The sequence below is a fragment of the Salvelinus sp. IW2-2015 genome, linkage group LG36, assembly GCF_002910315.2.
Source record: "Salvelinus sp. IW2-2015 linkage group LG36, ASM291031v2, whole genome shotgun sequence".
Lineage (NCBI taxonomy): Eukaryota > Metazoa > Chordata > Actinopteri > Salmoniformes > Salmonidae > Salvelinus > Salvelinus sp. IW2-2015.
In genome coordinates this window covers 28793592-28812263 of record NC_036875.1, presented here as the reverse complement: position 1 = coordinate 28812263, position 18672 = coordinate 28793592, and the positions used below count along the sequence as shown (strand labels likewise).

The following is an 18672-nucleotide window of genomic DNA, read 5'->3' as shown; positions in this document are numbered from 1 at the left end:
GGACTAACTAAAATTAGAGAAAGTAAGGATTGGTTATTCAAAACAATATCAAAAAGGTGCTCACAAAAGCATATGTACTCTACATGCTGTAGAAAAATCCATAGGACCCTCATCACCTTGAYTACGTCGGTGTGAAGGTGAACACGCAGAACCCATCTGGCATCTCTCCCATGATACCCTTCTGCAAGGTCCAACTCATTAGGATCTTAATCAGAGATATTTCCACTATGATCATATAACAGGGCTTATAGTTATAATACACGTCAATTGATAGCTATCAGAGATGAGACATACTGCTATGGGAGCAAARGTAAGCAAATGCAACCACACAAAATAAACAGCATACAGTGAACAGGATCCAATGACAACAGAGGCGAAGCCAGCATGACTACATTCAAACAAGTGGCAAATGTGTTCACATGAATAGGGCTGACATAAGGACAGGAATGGATGAGGTTGCCAAATGTAAAAGAATGAACATGTGTATTAAAAGGAAAGCATCTATACTTTTACAGTGCATTCGGAAAGTATTCAGTCGTCTTGATTTTTCAACATTGTTATGTTACAGCCTTATTCTAAAATGGATTAAATTGTTTTTTTTCTCACCCTCATCAATCTACACACAACACCCCATAACAAAGCAAAAACAGGTTTTTAGAAATGTTTGCAATATTGAAACTGAAATAATACATTTACATAAGTATTCAGACCCTTTGTTGAAGCACCTTTGGCAGCGATTACAGCGTCAAATCTTCTAGGTTATGAAGCTACAAGCTTGGCACACCTMTATTTGGYGAGTTTCTCCCATTCTTCTTTGCAGATCCTCTCAAGCTCTGTCAGGTTGGATGGGGAGCATCGCTTTACAGCTATTTTCAGGTCTCTCCAGAGATGTTCGATCGGGTTCAAGTCTGGCCTCTGAAGGACATTCAGAAGTTTGTCCTGAAGCCACTCCTGCGTTGTCTTGGCTGGGATGGTGCCAGGTTTCCTCCAGACATGACGCTTGGCATTCAGGCCAAAGAGTTCAATCTTGGTTTCATCAGACCAGATAATCTTGTTTCTTATGGTCAGAGTCCTTTAGGTGCCTTTTGGCAAACTCCAAGCGGGCTGTCACATGCCTTTTATTGAGTGGCTTCCGTCTGGCCACTCTACCACAGAGGCCTGATTGGTGGAGTGCTGCAGAGATGGTTGTCCTTCTGGAAGGTTCTCCCATCACCACAGAGGAACTCTGGAGCTCTGTCAGAGTGACCATCAGGTTCTTGGTCAAACTTGGTTCTCCCGATTGCTCGGTTTGGTCGGGTGGCCAGCTCTAGGAAGTCTTCGTGGTTCCAATCTTCTTCCACTCAAGAATGATGGAGGCCAATGTGTTCTTGGGGACTGTCAATGCTGCATAATTGTTTTGGTACCCTTCCTACAATCCTGTCTCGGAGCTATACGGACAATTCCTTCGACCTCCTGGCTTGGTTTTTGCTCTGACATGCACTGTCAACTGTGGGACCTTGTGTAGACAGGTGTGTGCTTTCCAAATGATGTCTAATAAATAGAATTTACCACAGGTGGACTCCAATTAAGTTGTAGAAATATCAAGGATGATCAATGGAAACAGAATGCACCTGAGCTCAATTTCGAGTCTCATAGACAGTGGTGGAAAAAGTATCCAATTGTCATAAAAGTGAAGATACCTTAACAGAAAATGACTCAAGTAAAAGTCATCCAGTAAAATTCTACTTGAGTAAGTCTAAAAGTATTTGGTTTAAAATATGCATACGCCACTCGAGGGTGGGGGGGGGTGCTCCCGAGTGGTGCAAGGCACTGCATCTCAGTGCTAGAGGCATCACTACAGACCCTGGTTCAATTCCAGGCTGCATCACAACCGGCCGTGATTGGGAGTCCCATAGGACGGCGCACAATTGGCCCAGCGTCGTCCGGGTTAGGGTTTGGCCAGGGTAGGCCGTCATTGTAAATAAGAATTTGTGCTTAACGGACTTGCCTAGTTAAATAAAGGTTAAATTAAAAACTCCATGTAATCCCCTGTATGACCAGCATCTATGTGTAGTCTGTCAGAGTAAAATGTGGCATTAAGGAACACACTGGCCACACTACAATATCCGTATTACTGGCTTAAGATTTATTGTGGTGTTGGTCATATCTTTACAGAGGTTATATACAAATTAGTACGAGTGATAAAAAAAAGAAAAAAAAGAAGTACATTTGGAGAAAGAAACATTCACTAAAAACAATTGTGAAAAAAAGATAGCGTGTATGTTTTACTTTGCTGTATAATAATGAATGCATTCCTGATTAGAATTCTTTTGATAATTGTCTTGGTTTTGATTTATTCTTAAAGCTAGATGAAAGAAAACATGTATCCACACTCTTATCTTATGTTTTACAGTTAAGAAATCATATTTGCAGTATATTAAGTTACAGCAGACAATTAAAATATAAAACCTAGAAAACTCCTTGGAATAGTCCCTTCTAAAACCAGGTTCAGTGGTACAAAAGTATCAATTTGCCATGCCTTTGAACATTTTCATTTCTGTACTAAAAAATACAATTAGATTCTGTTTCATTAAGTCTATACCATACATGTTCTGCATCAATTCAACCCTTAAATCACAGTTTTAGATTATTCAAGTAATCTAAACATTTGACAAGCTAGCAGTCCCGCCCTCGAAAAGATCCTCCCTAAAACAGAACCCTACGGTCTTTTGTTGAAGAATTGCATCCGTGCATAATAATAAAAAAATACACGCTGCTACCCTTTTTTACATGTTTTAAGCAGAGACGAATTGCCCCTTTTCACATTACAATTCTCACGCACACAAAACTACCTGAAGTAAAATAACAAATGGAAACATTTAAAACAGAAAAAACTACAATTACAAATCTCCAACTGTGCTCCCAGTAAAATGAAGCGAGGTTGTATAGAGACGATGTGCCACTTTTCCCACGGCCACAACGACATCACTAGGGCTCACAGATCAAGGTCTCCACCACAAACTTGTTCTCAAAGTGACGGATCTTGTGGCAGTTGAGAGCTTCGCGCTTCTGCATACCTGTAATGTGGGGGATGGAGAGAATAAAATGCTGATCTACACCTGATAAAAACCCTTTTGAGCTGCCACAATATGGTGATTGGTTCTTCATACAGGCTCATACAAGACTTGGGAAAACATAATTTTGGAAAGGTATGAATCAGATATGTCGCAATGCCCATGTGGTAGTTTTGTAAGACGCGCTTGTGCGAACGCATGCACATCTGTGTGAGAGGTGTGTTAGGTATATGAGGTCTAACTGTGTGCTTAGAGACCAGTCAGTCAATATCTCATGCAAAAGATGGCTGAATGTAGAAGCCATTTTCTTTTGGGCATGTTAGCATAATTCTTCACTTGTCCAAACAACTATGTAGCGCGTGTGTGTGATCTGTGATGTATATGCATGCGTGTTGTATATGTGCATGTGTGTGTATTTATACGGGTCTGTGTGTACTGACCCAGGATCTTGTCTCTGCGCTCCAGCTTGTAGGTGTCTTTGCCCTGGCAGAGGTTGTTAATGAAGTATCCCAGTTGTTCCACATCCTCCAGGCGCTCAGTCACCACCATCTCCTCATGGACCAGGTAGGACTGGGGCAGGTAGGTACCAGCCTGGGGGAGGGGGGAGAAAGAGGGGTACAACATTGAATAACATATCCTATCAGTATGAGCTAGAGCTACTGGGTGGTTAATTTCAAAACATTTATTAAAACCACCAAAACGGTCTTATTTCATTTTAAAAATAGTATAGAATTACATTGGGTGTCCAGACAAGTGGGTAAGAAATCGAATGTATTATTATCATTATTGGAACATAATTCATAAAGCAGTTCCTGTTACCTTGATGTTGACCAACAGCTCCAGGAAGTCCTTGGGAGGCATAACGATGGAGGTGTTGAGGGGGATGACATAGCATTTGTTCAGGAACAGGTCCAGGTAGGCAGTCAGTCTCTATGGAAGGGAGCCAACAGAACAAACTCAGTCAGAGAACAACCTCATGGAACTCCACTGAATACAGAAAATACATGATCTGTGGATCGTTATCCCTACATAAACATCACAGGGGTTAGCAATAAACAGCAGGGTTGAAGTTGATTCAATTTCCTTACCCTTTGGAAGTCGTGGACGATGTCGGCGGGGTCACTGTCGTCAAACTCAGGCACGGGTACATTGATGAGAGCCACCTCCTGGTCCTCCAGTACACGGATGTTCTCCTGGATCATCTTGAATCTGGAGGGCATGTCCACCTCCACATCCTCCTCCTCCAGGATCATCATGTCTTCTTCACGGTACTTCACCCCGCACACAAACACCTGGCCCTCCTGGTGGACGGGAGGACACACAGCACTTGGTGGAAAACATTTATACTTTTTACTGCATGGAGCTCTACCTTTCCAGCATCATGTCTCTTGTCAATTACACATTTGAACTATAATGTTGTATACAAATACAATAAGTTCTTAAAAGTGTCAATTCGATTAGAATCAAGCCAGCTACAGTGTATTCAGTAAGCCATAGATCGACGCTGGGGTCTGAGTAATCCAGTCTCACCTCCAGGATGTAGTACCTGTACAGGTAGGCCCCTCCCACCACCACGCCAGACAGCATGAGGGCCAGGCCCAGGCACATGCACCAGCACCAGGCCTTGGACTGCTGACGCACCGGTAGAGCCACCTCTGGATCCTGGAGAAACACAGAGAGAAGAGGGAGGATGTGAGAAAGACATTGTTTTGAAATGTGACAAAGAATGCATTTTAATTCTTCATTGTCAAGTGCACAGTTCACCAGATGTTTCCAAGTCCTTCAATCCTCATCTCTCTCTTTACTCCTCGCCTCATTCACTTGAAACACTTCTCACCTTCTCTACACTCTACTTTCCCTGCCCTTTCTCTCCAATCACCATGCATTTCTCTAACTTTCCTTGTCCCTCTCACCCCCACTTCCCTCACTTGCTTCCAGGCAGTGTAGGAGGGATGGGCACAGGCAGCCAAACTAGTTATGAGAGTTTTGGCAACACTCCTGTTTCAAAACAACAAAAAGAGGTAGGGCTCAATGTTGATTAAGGGAGCAGCACATTGGGAGAGGGGGGGGGGGGGGGGGGCTGAGTCCAAACAAAGGCTGTGTTTGAGTAAGGGATGAAGAGGGCTCCAGAATCCACCCGAGGCACAGAACAGAGTGAGTCATCATTATGCAAATCAGAGAAACAAATAAGCACCATGAGGGAGAGAGAGGAGAAAGAGAGAGCAGAAGAAGAACATAGAAAGAAAAGAGGGTGGGGAGTAGACCATTTATATTCCCAATAGCTTGACGTGAATGATGTCATATGATTAGTCAATTTGTAATATCACAGCCTGCTTGATCCTTGGACCTTGGTGTAATAAAGCTTGTCTTATGATCCTTTTGAATTAATAAATTCAGTCTGAAGTTCATTCCTTTGATTGTTATTAGGGAATTTGAGACGGGTCAAATATCTAGTGTAGTGTTGTCATAAGACCAGAATTCTGACTTCGATACCAATACCAGGTTTAGTATCACGATACTCGATACAAAAACAATAATACTACAAAAAAAGTCACAGAATGGCACTTAATCCAGACAAACTCAGCTACTGCGCTGTTCAATAGTTGGGAATCTTTTGAGTTCAATATCACAACATTAGACATTTTTTATATATCAACATTTTTCAGACATCCATGTTTGAGGTCGACCGATTAATCGACTTAATAATGTTTGAGGTCGACCGATATTTTTTTTTCACTAGGCAAGTCAGTTAAGAACACATTCTTATTTTCAATGACGGCCTAGGATCGGTGGGTTAACTGCCTTGTTCAGGGGCAGAACAACAGATTTTTTACCTTGTCAGCTCAGGGATTCAATCCTGCAACCTTACGGTTAACTAGTCCAATGCTCTGAAGAGCCTGCCTGTTACGCAAATGCAGTAAGAAGCCAAGGTAAGTTGCTAGCTAGCATTAAACTTATCTTATAAAAAACAATCAACCAATCATAATCACTAGTTATAACTACACATGGTTGATGATATTACTAGTTTATCTAGCGTGTCCTGCGTTACATATAATCGATGCGGTGCGCATTCGCGAAAAAGGACTGTCGTTGCTCCAACGTGTACCTAACCATAATCATCAATGCCTTTCTTAAAATCAATACACAGAAGTATATATTTTTTAAATCTTCATATTTAGCTAAAAGAAATCCAGGTTAACAGCCAATATTAACCAGGTGAAATTGTGTCACTTCTCTTGCATTCATTGCACGCAGAGTCAGGGTATATGCAACGGTTTGGGCCGCCTGGCTCATTGCGAACTAATTTGACAGAATTTTACGTAATTATGACATAACATTGAAGGTTGTGCAATGTAACAGGAATATTTAGACTCATGGATGCCACCCGTTAGATAAAAATACGGAACGGTTCCGTATTTCACTGAAAGAATAAACGTTTTGTTTTCGAGATGATAGTTTCCGGATTCGACCATATTAATGACCTAAGGCTCGTATTTCTGTGTTATTATGTTATAATTAAGTCTATGATTTGATAGAGCAGTCTGACTGAGCGATAGTAGGCACCAGCAGGCTCGTAAGCATTCATTCAAACAGCACTTTCGTGCATTTTGCCAGCAGCTCTTCGCAATGCTTCAAGCGCTGTTTATAACTTCCAGCCTATCAACTCCCGAGATTAGGCTGGTGTAACCGATGTGAAATGGCTAGCTAGTTAGCGGGGTGCGCGCTAATAGCGTTTCAAACGTTGCTCTGCATGGGTAACGCTGCTTCGAGGGTGGCTGTTGTCGATGTGTTCCTGGTTCGAGCCCAGGTAGCGGCGAGGAGAGGGATTGAAGCTATACTGTTACACTGGCAATACTAAAGTGCCTATATGAACATCCAATAGTCAAAGGTATATGAAATACAAATCGTATAGAGAGAAATAGTCCTATAATAACTACAACCTAAAACTTCTTACCTGGGAATATTGAAGACTCATGTTAAAAGGAACCACCAGCTTTCATATGTTCTGAGCAAGGAACTTAAACGTTAGCTTTTTTTACATGGGACATATTGCACCTTTACTTTCTTCTCCAACACTTTGTTTTTGCATTATTTAAACCAAATTGAACATGTTTCATTATTTATTTGAGGCTAAAATTGATTTTATTGATGTATTATATTAAGTAAAAATAAGTGTTCAGTCAGTATTGTTGTAATTGTCATTATTACAAAAAAAATTGAATAATTATTTAAAAAAAGATTTATAAAAAATAATAAAATAAAAATAAATAAATAAATAAATAAATGCCGGCCGATGAATCGGTATCGGCTTTTTTGGTCCTCCAATAATCGGTATCGGCGTTGAAAAATCATAATCGGTCGACCTCTAATCCATGTATGCATTGATGAAAAAAAACAGTACAATCAATTTGATATTTGTTTTTACCAATCTAACTACAGAACGGTAATCATTTATTCGAATGGTAAATCTATATTGACAAACCGGGTAAATAAAGAAGTAGCCAAGGCCTATTTACAATACAGTTCAATAGGAATGTGTGCATGCAGTGAGTTATTGATCTTGTTTTGGCTGATTTTACAGGGCTACAGATACACATGTATCTGTCACATCCATTAAACTCTGTAACTGTTTTAAAGTTACCATTGGCCTCATGGTGAAATCCCTGAGCGGTTTCCTGAATCTGTTTCCATTCCATTTGGGACTTATTTTATTGTACTGATCAACAACATTTGCATAGAAGTAGCTTATTTGATCAAAGTAATAAAAAAAAAATGTATTCGTTTAATCACAATACAAAATGATCATCAACAACTTACATCAAACATGTCTAACAAAACAAAACAGGTATAAACAAGAAAATACTAAAGACATACAATAAAAACACACCCACACACTCCACAAAAAAAGAAAGAAACGTCCCTTTTTCAGGGCCCTGTCTTTCAAAGATAATTTGTAAAAATCCAAATAACTTCACAGATCTTCATTGTAAAGGGTTTAAACACCGTTTCCCATGCTTGTTCAATGAACCATAAACAATTAATGAACATGCACCTGTGAAACGATAGTTAAGACACTAACAGCTTAAAGACGGTAGGCAATTAAGGTCACAGTTATGAAAATTTAGGACACTAAAGGAGGCCTTTTTACGGACTCTGAAAAACACCAAAAGAAAGATGCCCAGGGTCCCTGCTCATCTGCGTGAACGTGCCTTAGGCATGCTGCAAGGAGGCATGATAACTGCAGATGTGGCCAGGGCAATAAATTGCAATGTCCGAACTGTGAGACGCCTAAGACAGCGCTACAGGGAGAAAGTACGGACAGCTGATCGTCCTCGCAGTGGCAGACCACGTGTAACACGTACAGGATGGCAACAACAACTGCCCGAGTTACACCAGGAACGCACAATCCCTCCATCAGTGCTCAGACTGTCCGCAATAGGCTGCGAGAGGCTGGACTGAGGGCTTGTAGGCCTGTTGTAAGGCAGGTCCTCACCAGACATCACCGGCAACAACGTCACCTATGGGCACAAACCCACCGTCGCTGGACCAGACAGGACTGGCAAAAAGTACTCTTCACTGACGAGTCGCGGTTTTGCCTCACCAGCGGTGATGGTCAGATTCGCTTTTATCGTCGAAGGAATGAGTGTTACACCGAGGCCTGTACTCTGGTGCAGGATCGATTTGGAGGTGGAGGGTCCTTCATGGTCTGGAGCGGTGTGTCACAGCATCATCGGACTGAYCTTGTTGTCATTGCAGGCAATCTCAACGCTGCGTGTTACAGGGAAGACAACCTCCTCCCTCATGTGGTACCCTTCCTGCAGGCTCATCCTGGCATGACCCTCCAACATGACAATGCCACCAGCCATYCTGCTTGTTCTGTGCGTGGTTTCCTGCAAGACAGGAATGTCAGTGTTCTGCCATGGCCAGCGAAGAGCCCGGATCTCAATCCCATTGAGCAWGTCTGGGACCTGTTGGATCGGAGGGTGAGGGCTAGGGCCATTCCCCCCAGAAATGTCTGGGAACTTGCAGGTGCCTTGGTGGAAGAGTGGGTAGCATCTCACAGCAAGAACTGGCAAATCTGGTGTAGTCCATGAGGAGGAGATGCTCTGCAGTACTTAATGCAGCTGGTGGCCACACCAGATACTGACTGTTACTTTTGATTTTGACCCCCCTTTGTTGAACTTGTTCAGTTTGTCTCAGTTGTTGAGTCTTATGTTKATACAAATATTTACACGTTAAATTTGCTGAAAATAAGCGCAGTTGACAGTGAGGACATTTATTTTTTTGCTGAATTCACAAAGAAAAGTTGGGGTCACTTACAAATGTCCTTGTTTTTGGAAGCAAAAATAACATCAAATTGATCAGAAATACAGTGTAAACATTGTTAATTTTTTAAATGACTATGTAGCTGGAAATGGCAGATTTTTAAAGGAGTATCTACATAGGCACATTATCAGCAACCATCACTCCTGTGTTCCAATGGCACGTTGTGGCACGTTGTGCTGATTTAAAGAAGCAATAAAAAAAAAAGTTATTCTTTAGACTAGTTGAGTATCTGGAGCAACAGCATGTGTGGGTTCGATTACAGGCTCAAAATGGCCAGAAACAAAGGACTTTCTTATGAAACTGAGAAATGAAAACTATTCCATGCGAGAAATTGCCAAGAAACTGAAGATCTCATACAATGCTGTGTACTACTCCATTCACAGAAGAGCGCAAACTGGCCCTCACCAGAATAGAACGAGTGGGAGACCCCGGTGCACAACTGAGCAAGAGGACAAGTACATTAGAGTGTTTAGTTTGAGAAACAGGCGCCTCACAAGTTCTCAACTGGCAGCTTCATTAAATAGTACCCGCAAAACACCAGTCTCAACGTCAACAGTGAAGAGGCAACTCCGGGATGCTGGCCTTCTAGGCAGAGTTGCAAAGAAAAAGCAATATCTCAGACTGGCCAATAAAAATAAAAGATTAAGATGGGCAAAAGAACACAGACACTGGACTGAGGAACTCTGCTTAGAAGGCCAGCGTCCCGGAGTTGCCTCTTCACTGTTGACGTTGATAATGTCTTAACAAGATTATTCAATTCAATCAAAAATAATAGTAATTTTGGTATAGAATTCTGGAATTTGTTTGTGTATAAATGATTTGGTAACAAGAATCATTGCAAAAATAACATTATATCCTTTATGTCAAAAACAAGATTCCCAAAAATCTAGGTGAGTCAGATCACCTTTTTTCGCAGAAAAATGCAGATATCATCATTAGTCACAAATTTGGACAACATAGAATTACAGAATCTGTAAAATCTTAAATCTTAAAATCTTAAACAAGCTTTTTGCAGACAATGTCAGGAATAAGCATGTTCCAGAAAGATTTTCCTCTAGGCGTAAGTTGGATCCGTGAATGGAACATTTTTCTTATGTATTTATTACAACAAGATTTTTCAAGTAAGCCCATGCCTTCCAAACTGAGTTCTGGATAAGCTCTGTGATCATCACCAAAGCTAAGATGAGTTTTCATTAGTGTAGTTAGACCACTGGGAATGGATTTGATCACAGAAATAAACTCTCCGAAAGGTATTGAAACTCAATGTTATAAATTGTTCATATGCACAAATATTACCCGTTGTCAAAAACATCAAGAACAAAGTCAATATTCCTCTCATGCCAGCTAGGGTAGAACAAGTACTTATTCCTAACAGTTATGTCTGAATTATTCCACAAAATTGTGTAGGAAACATATTTCCCAGGACATTAAAGCTTGTTGGTGAAACCTAGCCAATTTAGCAGGTAATCATTCAGGAATATAATTACATTTCAGTAAAAATTGAAGACCTCCCAACTTAAACACCAAATTGATTCTGTATTGACCAAATATATTTTCAACCAATTGATCTTGAAAGTGATATTCATGTCAACAACATCAACACTTCCAGACCTCCAGCTCTTATTTGAGAGGACTGACTTTTTTAGTTTCTGACTACATCTGGAAAATTAAGTCTCAAGGGTTTTGTTGATCTCTTTACAGATAGAGGAATTTACAAATAAAGATAATGAGGGGTACACAAAGCGAGACAGTCGCTCTGCCTTGGGCAGAAGCACTCTCCCAAGTAAAGAAAAATTCCTTTGTAGCCAATTATTAAATATATTCTTGTTTCTTAATTTTAGGAAAGAAATTAATGTTGTCTGACTAAGTGGTTTTTTGACAGATTTATTCCAAAATATTTAACACAGTCCTTTGCTTATTTGATCAAAGTGTGCGCAGTCTCTAACCAGTAATGATGTCATTCACGAGGCAAAGGGGGTCCAGCTTTTGACAAAATAACGTCAGATTTGACTTTTCGTAGCAGGTTAGAACTTACACAACAGGTCAGGAGAATTAGGTTAAGGGTCAGCATTTTTTTATGCAAAAAAATAAAACATTGACAAATTCTACTTTTGATGTTAATTTTACAAAAGCTGGATCCCTTCTGGCCATGACCGGGCCACCTGGAGTCAGATCGCTGAGACAATAGGTCTCTTTCATGTCTGTCCAAAAGATTAAGTAAATTAATAAAGTTTGTGGCAATCAGCATATTTTGCATTATGGTATCAAACAAAGAACCAAGGTTGAATTGATGATCGCCTAAGCTGTAAGCTAGCAACAAAAGTTAGCCTACCAGTAACTTTTTGCCTTGTAAAAAGTGTTCTAGCATGTATGGACATTGTTCATTACTGTTCGCAAAACAGTTTCAACATGTCATGTCGCATTATTCAAGTGTGTTAACGTCGGTGCAGCATGAGTGGGGAGCTAACATGATGCAGCCCAGACTCCCAGTGCAGGCTAAGTGGAGCAGGCACGGGGCTTTCGTGCTATAAGGGGGACATCGGCTACACTGAGTTGATCTGTGAGACACATTTGACAGAAGCAGCAAAAAGTTTTAAAAAAAACTAGTACGGAACCGCTTTCATGTTCTAGTATTGAAAAAGTACAGAAGTTTCAGCATACCGTGCAACACTACTGTAGTCTGACCATTTCTCTCTCATATGTGCCTAACTATTTTGCTGTGTGACCTGGAATTTTTATTTTAGGAGCACCAGTTCGCCTTGAAAAATGTAATACCAAAAATATTTTCACGTGCTCCTTGTAAAAAAGGTCAGCGTAGAGCCCTTATCTAAAAAGGGAGGACAGGCACCCACCTAAAAGGCACTGCTGGCTATAAAGAACAGCAGAGTGCTCGGATCCACAGCCATAAACTTTGAGCTGATTGAGGTTGACAGAGGGAGTGAGTCAGGTGGACACACAAACAAAGGTGTTTATCAACCAGCTAACATGGGATTTCACAGACTTAATGGACTCTGACCAGCAATAAGCTCTCCCTTCTTTAAACATGCCAAGGCATGTCCCCTCCACCAACTGCATATCACCTTGTGAAGGGGTTTTCTAGGCATTGGGTTGACCGTAATGGGAGAGGGTGGGTAATGGCATTGGCAGACAATCATTATCCACCACCAAAGTATTAACATTCTTCAGTAACACCCTGACGTCCATTTCAACAAGAGGAAGTTCTAGAGTTGGCCTCCAAAGAAACAAGTTTGCTGACTGAGAACATTGCTGAGCCAGCCCATCAGTCGATGTAAAAGGTATGACTCTATGAGTCATGTTTCTTGGTCAAAAGGAGCTCATTAAAAGAAAGAGACCTTTTTCGCAACCAAACTTCAGCTGAAAAGCTACAGCGCAATGAGAAGAATCAAGCAACTCGCCCCTTCCCAAGAATTAAGTCAGCCTGACTCCAATCAATTTAATAACGTCAACAACTCTGGGAGCAGCAGAGTGGGGTTTCTAGAAAGATCAAAAGCTGGCAAGAGACTGGAGAAAGAGACTAACTTTCATCCCATTATTCACTATGTTTTAGACTCCTTGGCTGGAAGTGATGTAGCCTACAAGAGATAGCAATAAGGAAATATTTCCTTGGGCTTTCTGGGTGCGTTTACACCTAATCTCTTGCCCATGAGATAAATGCCAGAGCGGTTTTGCCTTTGTTGAGTGAATGCAGGGAGTTCCCAGGGATAGGCGTCGACTTACGGTAAGAGGAAATGGGGTAATACACTGAACAGAAATATAAACTCAACATTCAATATTTCACAGTTACAGTTCATAAGGAATATCAGTCAACTGAAATAAATTGATTAGGGCCTAATCTATGGATTTTACATGACTGGAAATACAGATATACATCTGTTGGTCATTGATTATTTTTTTTAAAGGTAAGTAGGGGAGTGGATAAGAAAACCAGCAAGTATCCATTTGCCTCATGCAGTGTGATATCTCCTTCACATAGAGTTGATCAGGCTGTTGATTGTAGCCTGTGGAATGTTGTCCCACTCTTCTTCAATGGCTGTGTGAAATGGCTGGAATGGATATTGGCGGAAACTGGAACAAACTGTTGTACATGTCGATCCAGAGCATCCCAAACATGCTCAATGGGTGACTGGGACATTTTCTGCTTCTAAAAATTGTGTACAGATCCTTGCGTCATGGGAACATTAATTACCATGCTGAAACGAGGCGATGGCGGCAGATGAATAGCATGACAATGGGCCTCAGTATCTCTTRACGGTAAAATGTGTTTGTTGTCCGTAGCAGATGCCTGCCCATACCATAACCCCACCAACGTTGTGAACAGAGTGCCCCATGACGTCAACAAACCGCTCGCCCAGACGACGTCATACACATCTGCCCGGTACAGTTGCAACCATGATTCATTTGTCAAGAGCACACTTCTCCAGCATGCCAGTGGCCAACGAAGGTTAGCGTTTGTCAACTGAAGTCGGTTACAACGCCGAACTTACTATCTGGTCAAGACCCTGGTGAGGACGATGAGCACGTAGATGAGCTTCTCTTAGACGGTTAAACAGTTTGTGCAGAAATTCTTTGATTGTGCAAACCCACAGTTTCAGCGGGTGGCTCGTCTCAGATCATCCCGCAGGTGACGAAGCCAGATGTGGGGGTCCTGGGCTGGCGTGGTTACACGTGGTCTGCGTTTGGGAGGCTCGTTGGACGTACTGCTAAATTCTCTAAAACGACATTTAGACATTGTGGCTTATGGTAGGGAAATTAACATTCAATTCTCTGTTAACAGCTCTGGTGGACATTCCTGCAGTCAGCATGCCAATTGCARGCTCCCTCAAAACTTGAGACATTTGTGGCATTGGGTTGTGTGATAAAACTGCTCATTATAGTGTTATTTATTCTCCCCACCTGTGTAATGATCACGCTGTTTAATCAGCTTCTTAATATGCCACACCAGTCAGGTGGATGGACTATCTTGGCAAAGAAAAATGCTCACTAACAGGGATGTAAACAAATTTGTGCACAAAATGAGAGAAATATGATTTTTGTACATATGGAACATTTCTGGGATCTTTTATTTCTTCCAATGACAACAACTGATTCAAATGATGTGGTGGGCCTACATCTCACACCATCGCACCAAAACACACTCCGAGTGATCACATCTCTAGCTGGGGTAGATCACTGCTTACTTTCTGTACTTCTCAGAGATGGTTTTGTACCAGTCTGGTAGTGTAAGTATGTGCCCGAAACCATGAACGTGACCAACATGCCAACCGATGGGTTTCAGAACTTCTGAAACACCCCAGTGTCTTTGGTGTGGATACACTTGGGTTTGGAGAAAGAGGCTTTACCAAAGTTTACTCTCATACCATGACCCACAGTTTCCCTCAGGTTTTTTCTCACATTGAACTCTGACCGCAAGGCTGCTGCACTCAAATGAACTTGAGTTTTGTTCTACGGCCGGCTACAATTCACTTCCTCTCTGTGTTCGTCTGTTCTGACAATGTTTATTTCCCCATTTCCGTGAGAGAAGGGTTAGAACATACACGCATCCAGAGGCTTGAAGCTGGTACGGGATATCCAAGTAGATATTCATCAGGGGGACAGAAAAAAAGACCTAATGGTCTTGATAAAGACCAAGTGTTGATAAAGTTACAATTAAATTATTTTACACTCCAGCATTTGCTTGAAAATACTTGACGTGCTTTACTGTATGCAGCTTAATCTTTTCCTAATGCCTATACTTTGTTCATGTTTACTCTCCCCACTCTGCTCAGACAGAGATTGGCTTCCGCTCTACTGCTCTGCCAAGCCCCCTCAGGCCACAGGCTCTTCATCTGGGCTGCAGTCACATCAGTCACACTAGGGTGATGATCAATGCTCGGTCTGTGTGTCCAAACCACCAATATCAAGGAAACCAATACACACGAACACTTGTGCTTCCTCTCAGATAAATGCTTCGTTCCTTATATGGTACGAGACACCACGAGCTATGTGTTTGAGCTTCAAAGTGTTGCTGGGTCTTCACCCCTTTGGAGGAAGCCACAACAGACAAAGATGTATGCTTTACCTTTGAATAATCTCATGATGGTGGTCTCACATGGTATAGAGGGAACCATATGCTACGTGGGTTGGGAGGGTGTATTTATGAGTTTCAAAATATTGTTTTGGCCTCTCCTTTATCCCTATGGCCTTGATGATGAACTCAGCTACTCACACTTCCCATTGTAAGAAAACTAAATGGGTTGCATTAAAGAGAGTCCTTCTATCCCTTGGTGGTCTTCGTCGTCTAGCCTCTCCCTCTGTTCCGACCAAGACCCATCTGTCCCTCAGGTGTGTTCCTGCAAGTTTACACTTGCTCCCCAACCTGCTGCTGCCACGAATGACACAGCAGGTGTGGCCAAGTTCAGTATGCAAACTACCTGGCCTAGACTAGGCCTATATCTAATTCAGTGGTACTGACACACTGGTCTTCATGATCAAGCTGTACTGTATTACAGTGGCATTTACATTCTCATAAATGACAAAGTGACAGATGAGTATAATTTGTTTAACTTCTGAATTTCTATTCCTGTTCTATTGTTATAGTATGCCTCTTTCCCCAGCAAGGAGAGAAAATACTTCCCTTTCTACTTTCGCATTGACTGAACATCTTCATTCTAAAGTTCAGAAATGTAACAATATCCTGAAATGAGGTAGTTTCAGTAGCTTGGAGTGATGTAGTCTATCACTGTGCCAGAAGAAGAGCTACAGTTTCAGTAACTCAAGGATTCTCTGTGAAACCTCATCCTTCATTCTGAAAGAGATAATCAGCGTGGAGGTAGAGGCAACCATGTTGTTTAGTCTGTTGGGCACTGTGCAGACTGTCTGGGGCTGAGGTGAGCTTGTTCTGTCAGATTTAGTTAATTTCGTTAATTCAATGCGTTTTGCTCTGTCTGGGGCTGAGGTGAGCTTGTTCTGGGGTTTAGGGTCCGAGGTCGTGAGTTCGGGGGGGGGGGGTAAATGGAGTGACAGAAGCTGTGTTCGAATACCCATACTAACATACTGTCTCCCGGGTGGCGCAGTGGTCTAGGGCACTAGCTGCGCCACCAGAGTCTCTGGGTTCGCGCCCAGGCTGGGCTGGGTTCGCGCCCAGGCTCTGTCGCCGCCAGCCGCAACCGGGAGATCCGTGGGGCGACGCACAATTGGCATAGCGTCGTCCGGGTTAGGGAGGGTTTGGCCGGTAGGGAGGGTTTGGCGGGTGGGAATATCCTTGTCTCAGTATGTAAAAAATGTAATAAAATGTATGCACTCTACTGTAAGTCGCTCTGGATAAGAGCGTCTGCTAAATGACTAAAATGTAAAATGTAATGTATACTACATACTTAATGAGTATATACACTACATACTATTATTTAATTTTAGTATACTGTAAACGAACGGTATCCTTCAGTTGAGTGTACTAGCACATCGCCTGTCTACCGGAAGTTGATGTTGTTGCTAAGCAACCCCTTGCTAGCATATCAAATGACTATCTAGACATTTTACGATTTTGGGTGTGTTCGTAAATTCAATCTGGAGTGCCAGAGTGCGCTCTGGGACTTCTTAAAATACACAGCGTTGTCAGATTGTCCTTTCGTTAATTCAATGCGTTTTGCTCTTGTAGTGTTCAAAGTGCGCACTGGACGCTCTGGCCGAGGTCGAGTAGGGTTGACCGAGCATTCAACGGCAGTCAAGCACCCAAGCTAATTGGCTAACGTTGGCTAGCTACTTCCAGACAAATGAGAGAACACCTCACTGTGACCATTTTAATCGTCCTAGCAGAGCTGGTTAGGCTGTTTTCATGTCATCAAGAGCGCTGGTGACTATAACTGTGCTGCAACAATTTAATTACACTTTTTTTGCCGACGTTTACTGGCCATATTCTACGGGTGTTGAGCGTTTGTAAATTCAGCAGTTATTCTGCACTCTGGCACTCTTGAAATGCACAACGACTATACCACTTAGCTAAGAATGATGTGAATAATCAAGTCAATAAACGTTGGGTAGTTAGTTAATATACTGCCTGGCAAGTTTAATGTATTAGTAGCCAACTAACGTTAGGTAACTAGCTAACATACCGGTACATACTGCTGTAATGCTATGCGGTTCGTATGGATAGCGCGGCAAAAAAAATTGTCAGCCAACGTAACGTATTTAAAAAGTCATGACATTATTACATTGCTCAACATTTTATTAACATTTGTCATAATTAGTTAAAGCAAAGAATTTGTATCCGTTTCGTCGGACTTCGGCTGCATATTTTCCGCCATTTTCTTATAATCTGAAAACGTGAAGCCATGCCCATTTTCTGATGAATTGCATTGTGGGCCCTAAAAGCACAGCAATTGTGTACACTCATTGTATACTTCATATTTTGGTGAATTTAGTACGACATCCAGGAACTTTTGGCTTAATAACTATATCCATACTATGATCAATAAGCAAACTATATACTAAATTCGCGTGCTTGCCTTTGAGGCTGGTTGGCTAATATCTCCCAGTTTTAGTGATCGACACCCTGTAGGGGGCTCTAGGCTAAAGCTCCCTGGCTGAGTCTATCAGAGCGATTAGGGTGTAATCACCCCTGGGATCCACATGCCTCACAGGCGCATAGAACACACACACAGGCGCGTAGAACACACACACAGGCGCGTAGAACACACACACAGGCGCGTAGAACACACACACAGGCGCGTAGAACACACACACAGGCGCGTAGAACACACACACAGGCGCGTAGAACACACACACAGGCACGTAGAACACACACACAGGCGCGTAGAACACACACACAGGCGCGTAGAACACACACACAGGCGCGTAGAACACACAGGCGCGTAGAACACACAGGCGCGTAGAACACACAGGCTCAGATAGCAACATAAGCAGCATGAGCATGCAGTGCCAGTGTGAGAGTCCTGTGTACCAGACTACCCCTCTGCTCTCCCTCCCATCTACTTCAATTTGCACCCCTCTCCCCATCTGACTCTTCTACAAGGCACCAACTGTCTGCTGATAGATCAAATGGTTGTTTTTGGCCTGGGCTCTTGACCAGACAATTCAGAACCACATCACACTTGATTCTGCAGAGGAGCTATGGCTCCATATGTCCACATGAGAGAAGGAAATCTGTGGGGTGCAACGACCCAATTTAAGCCTTTGACGATAAGCCTTCACCATGGTCATACCATCGTGCATCCACTCGAATTAACCAAAATCACGATACAATAAATTGACACACACCCACAACAACTAGGCAACA

General features: G+C 42.1%; 1 protein-coding gene across 1 annotated transcript in view; it reads right to left on the bottom strand.

Annotated features, from left to right (window-relative positions):
• Positions 1-2104: 2104 nt before the first annotated feature.
• The window catches only part of LOC111959476 (integral membrane protein 2B), a 38971-nt gene continuing 22403 nt past the window's right edge, over positions 2105-18672 (bottom strand). Inside the window, exons 2-6 of the mRNA XM_023981075.2 lie at positions 4584-4715; positions 4142-4354; positions 3873-3983; positions 3494-3644; positions 2105-3056 (exon numbers count right to left, since the gene is read on the bottom strand). Coding sequence (XP_023836843.1) covers positions 2968-3056; positions 3494-3644; positions 3873-3983; positions 4142-4354; positions 4584-4715 — 696 coding nt within the window. The 3' untranslated portion in view covers positions 2105-2967. The remainder of the gene's footprint in view (positions 3057-3493; positions 3645-3872; positions 3984-4141; positions 4355-4583; positions 4716-18672) is intronic.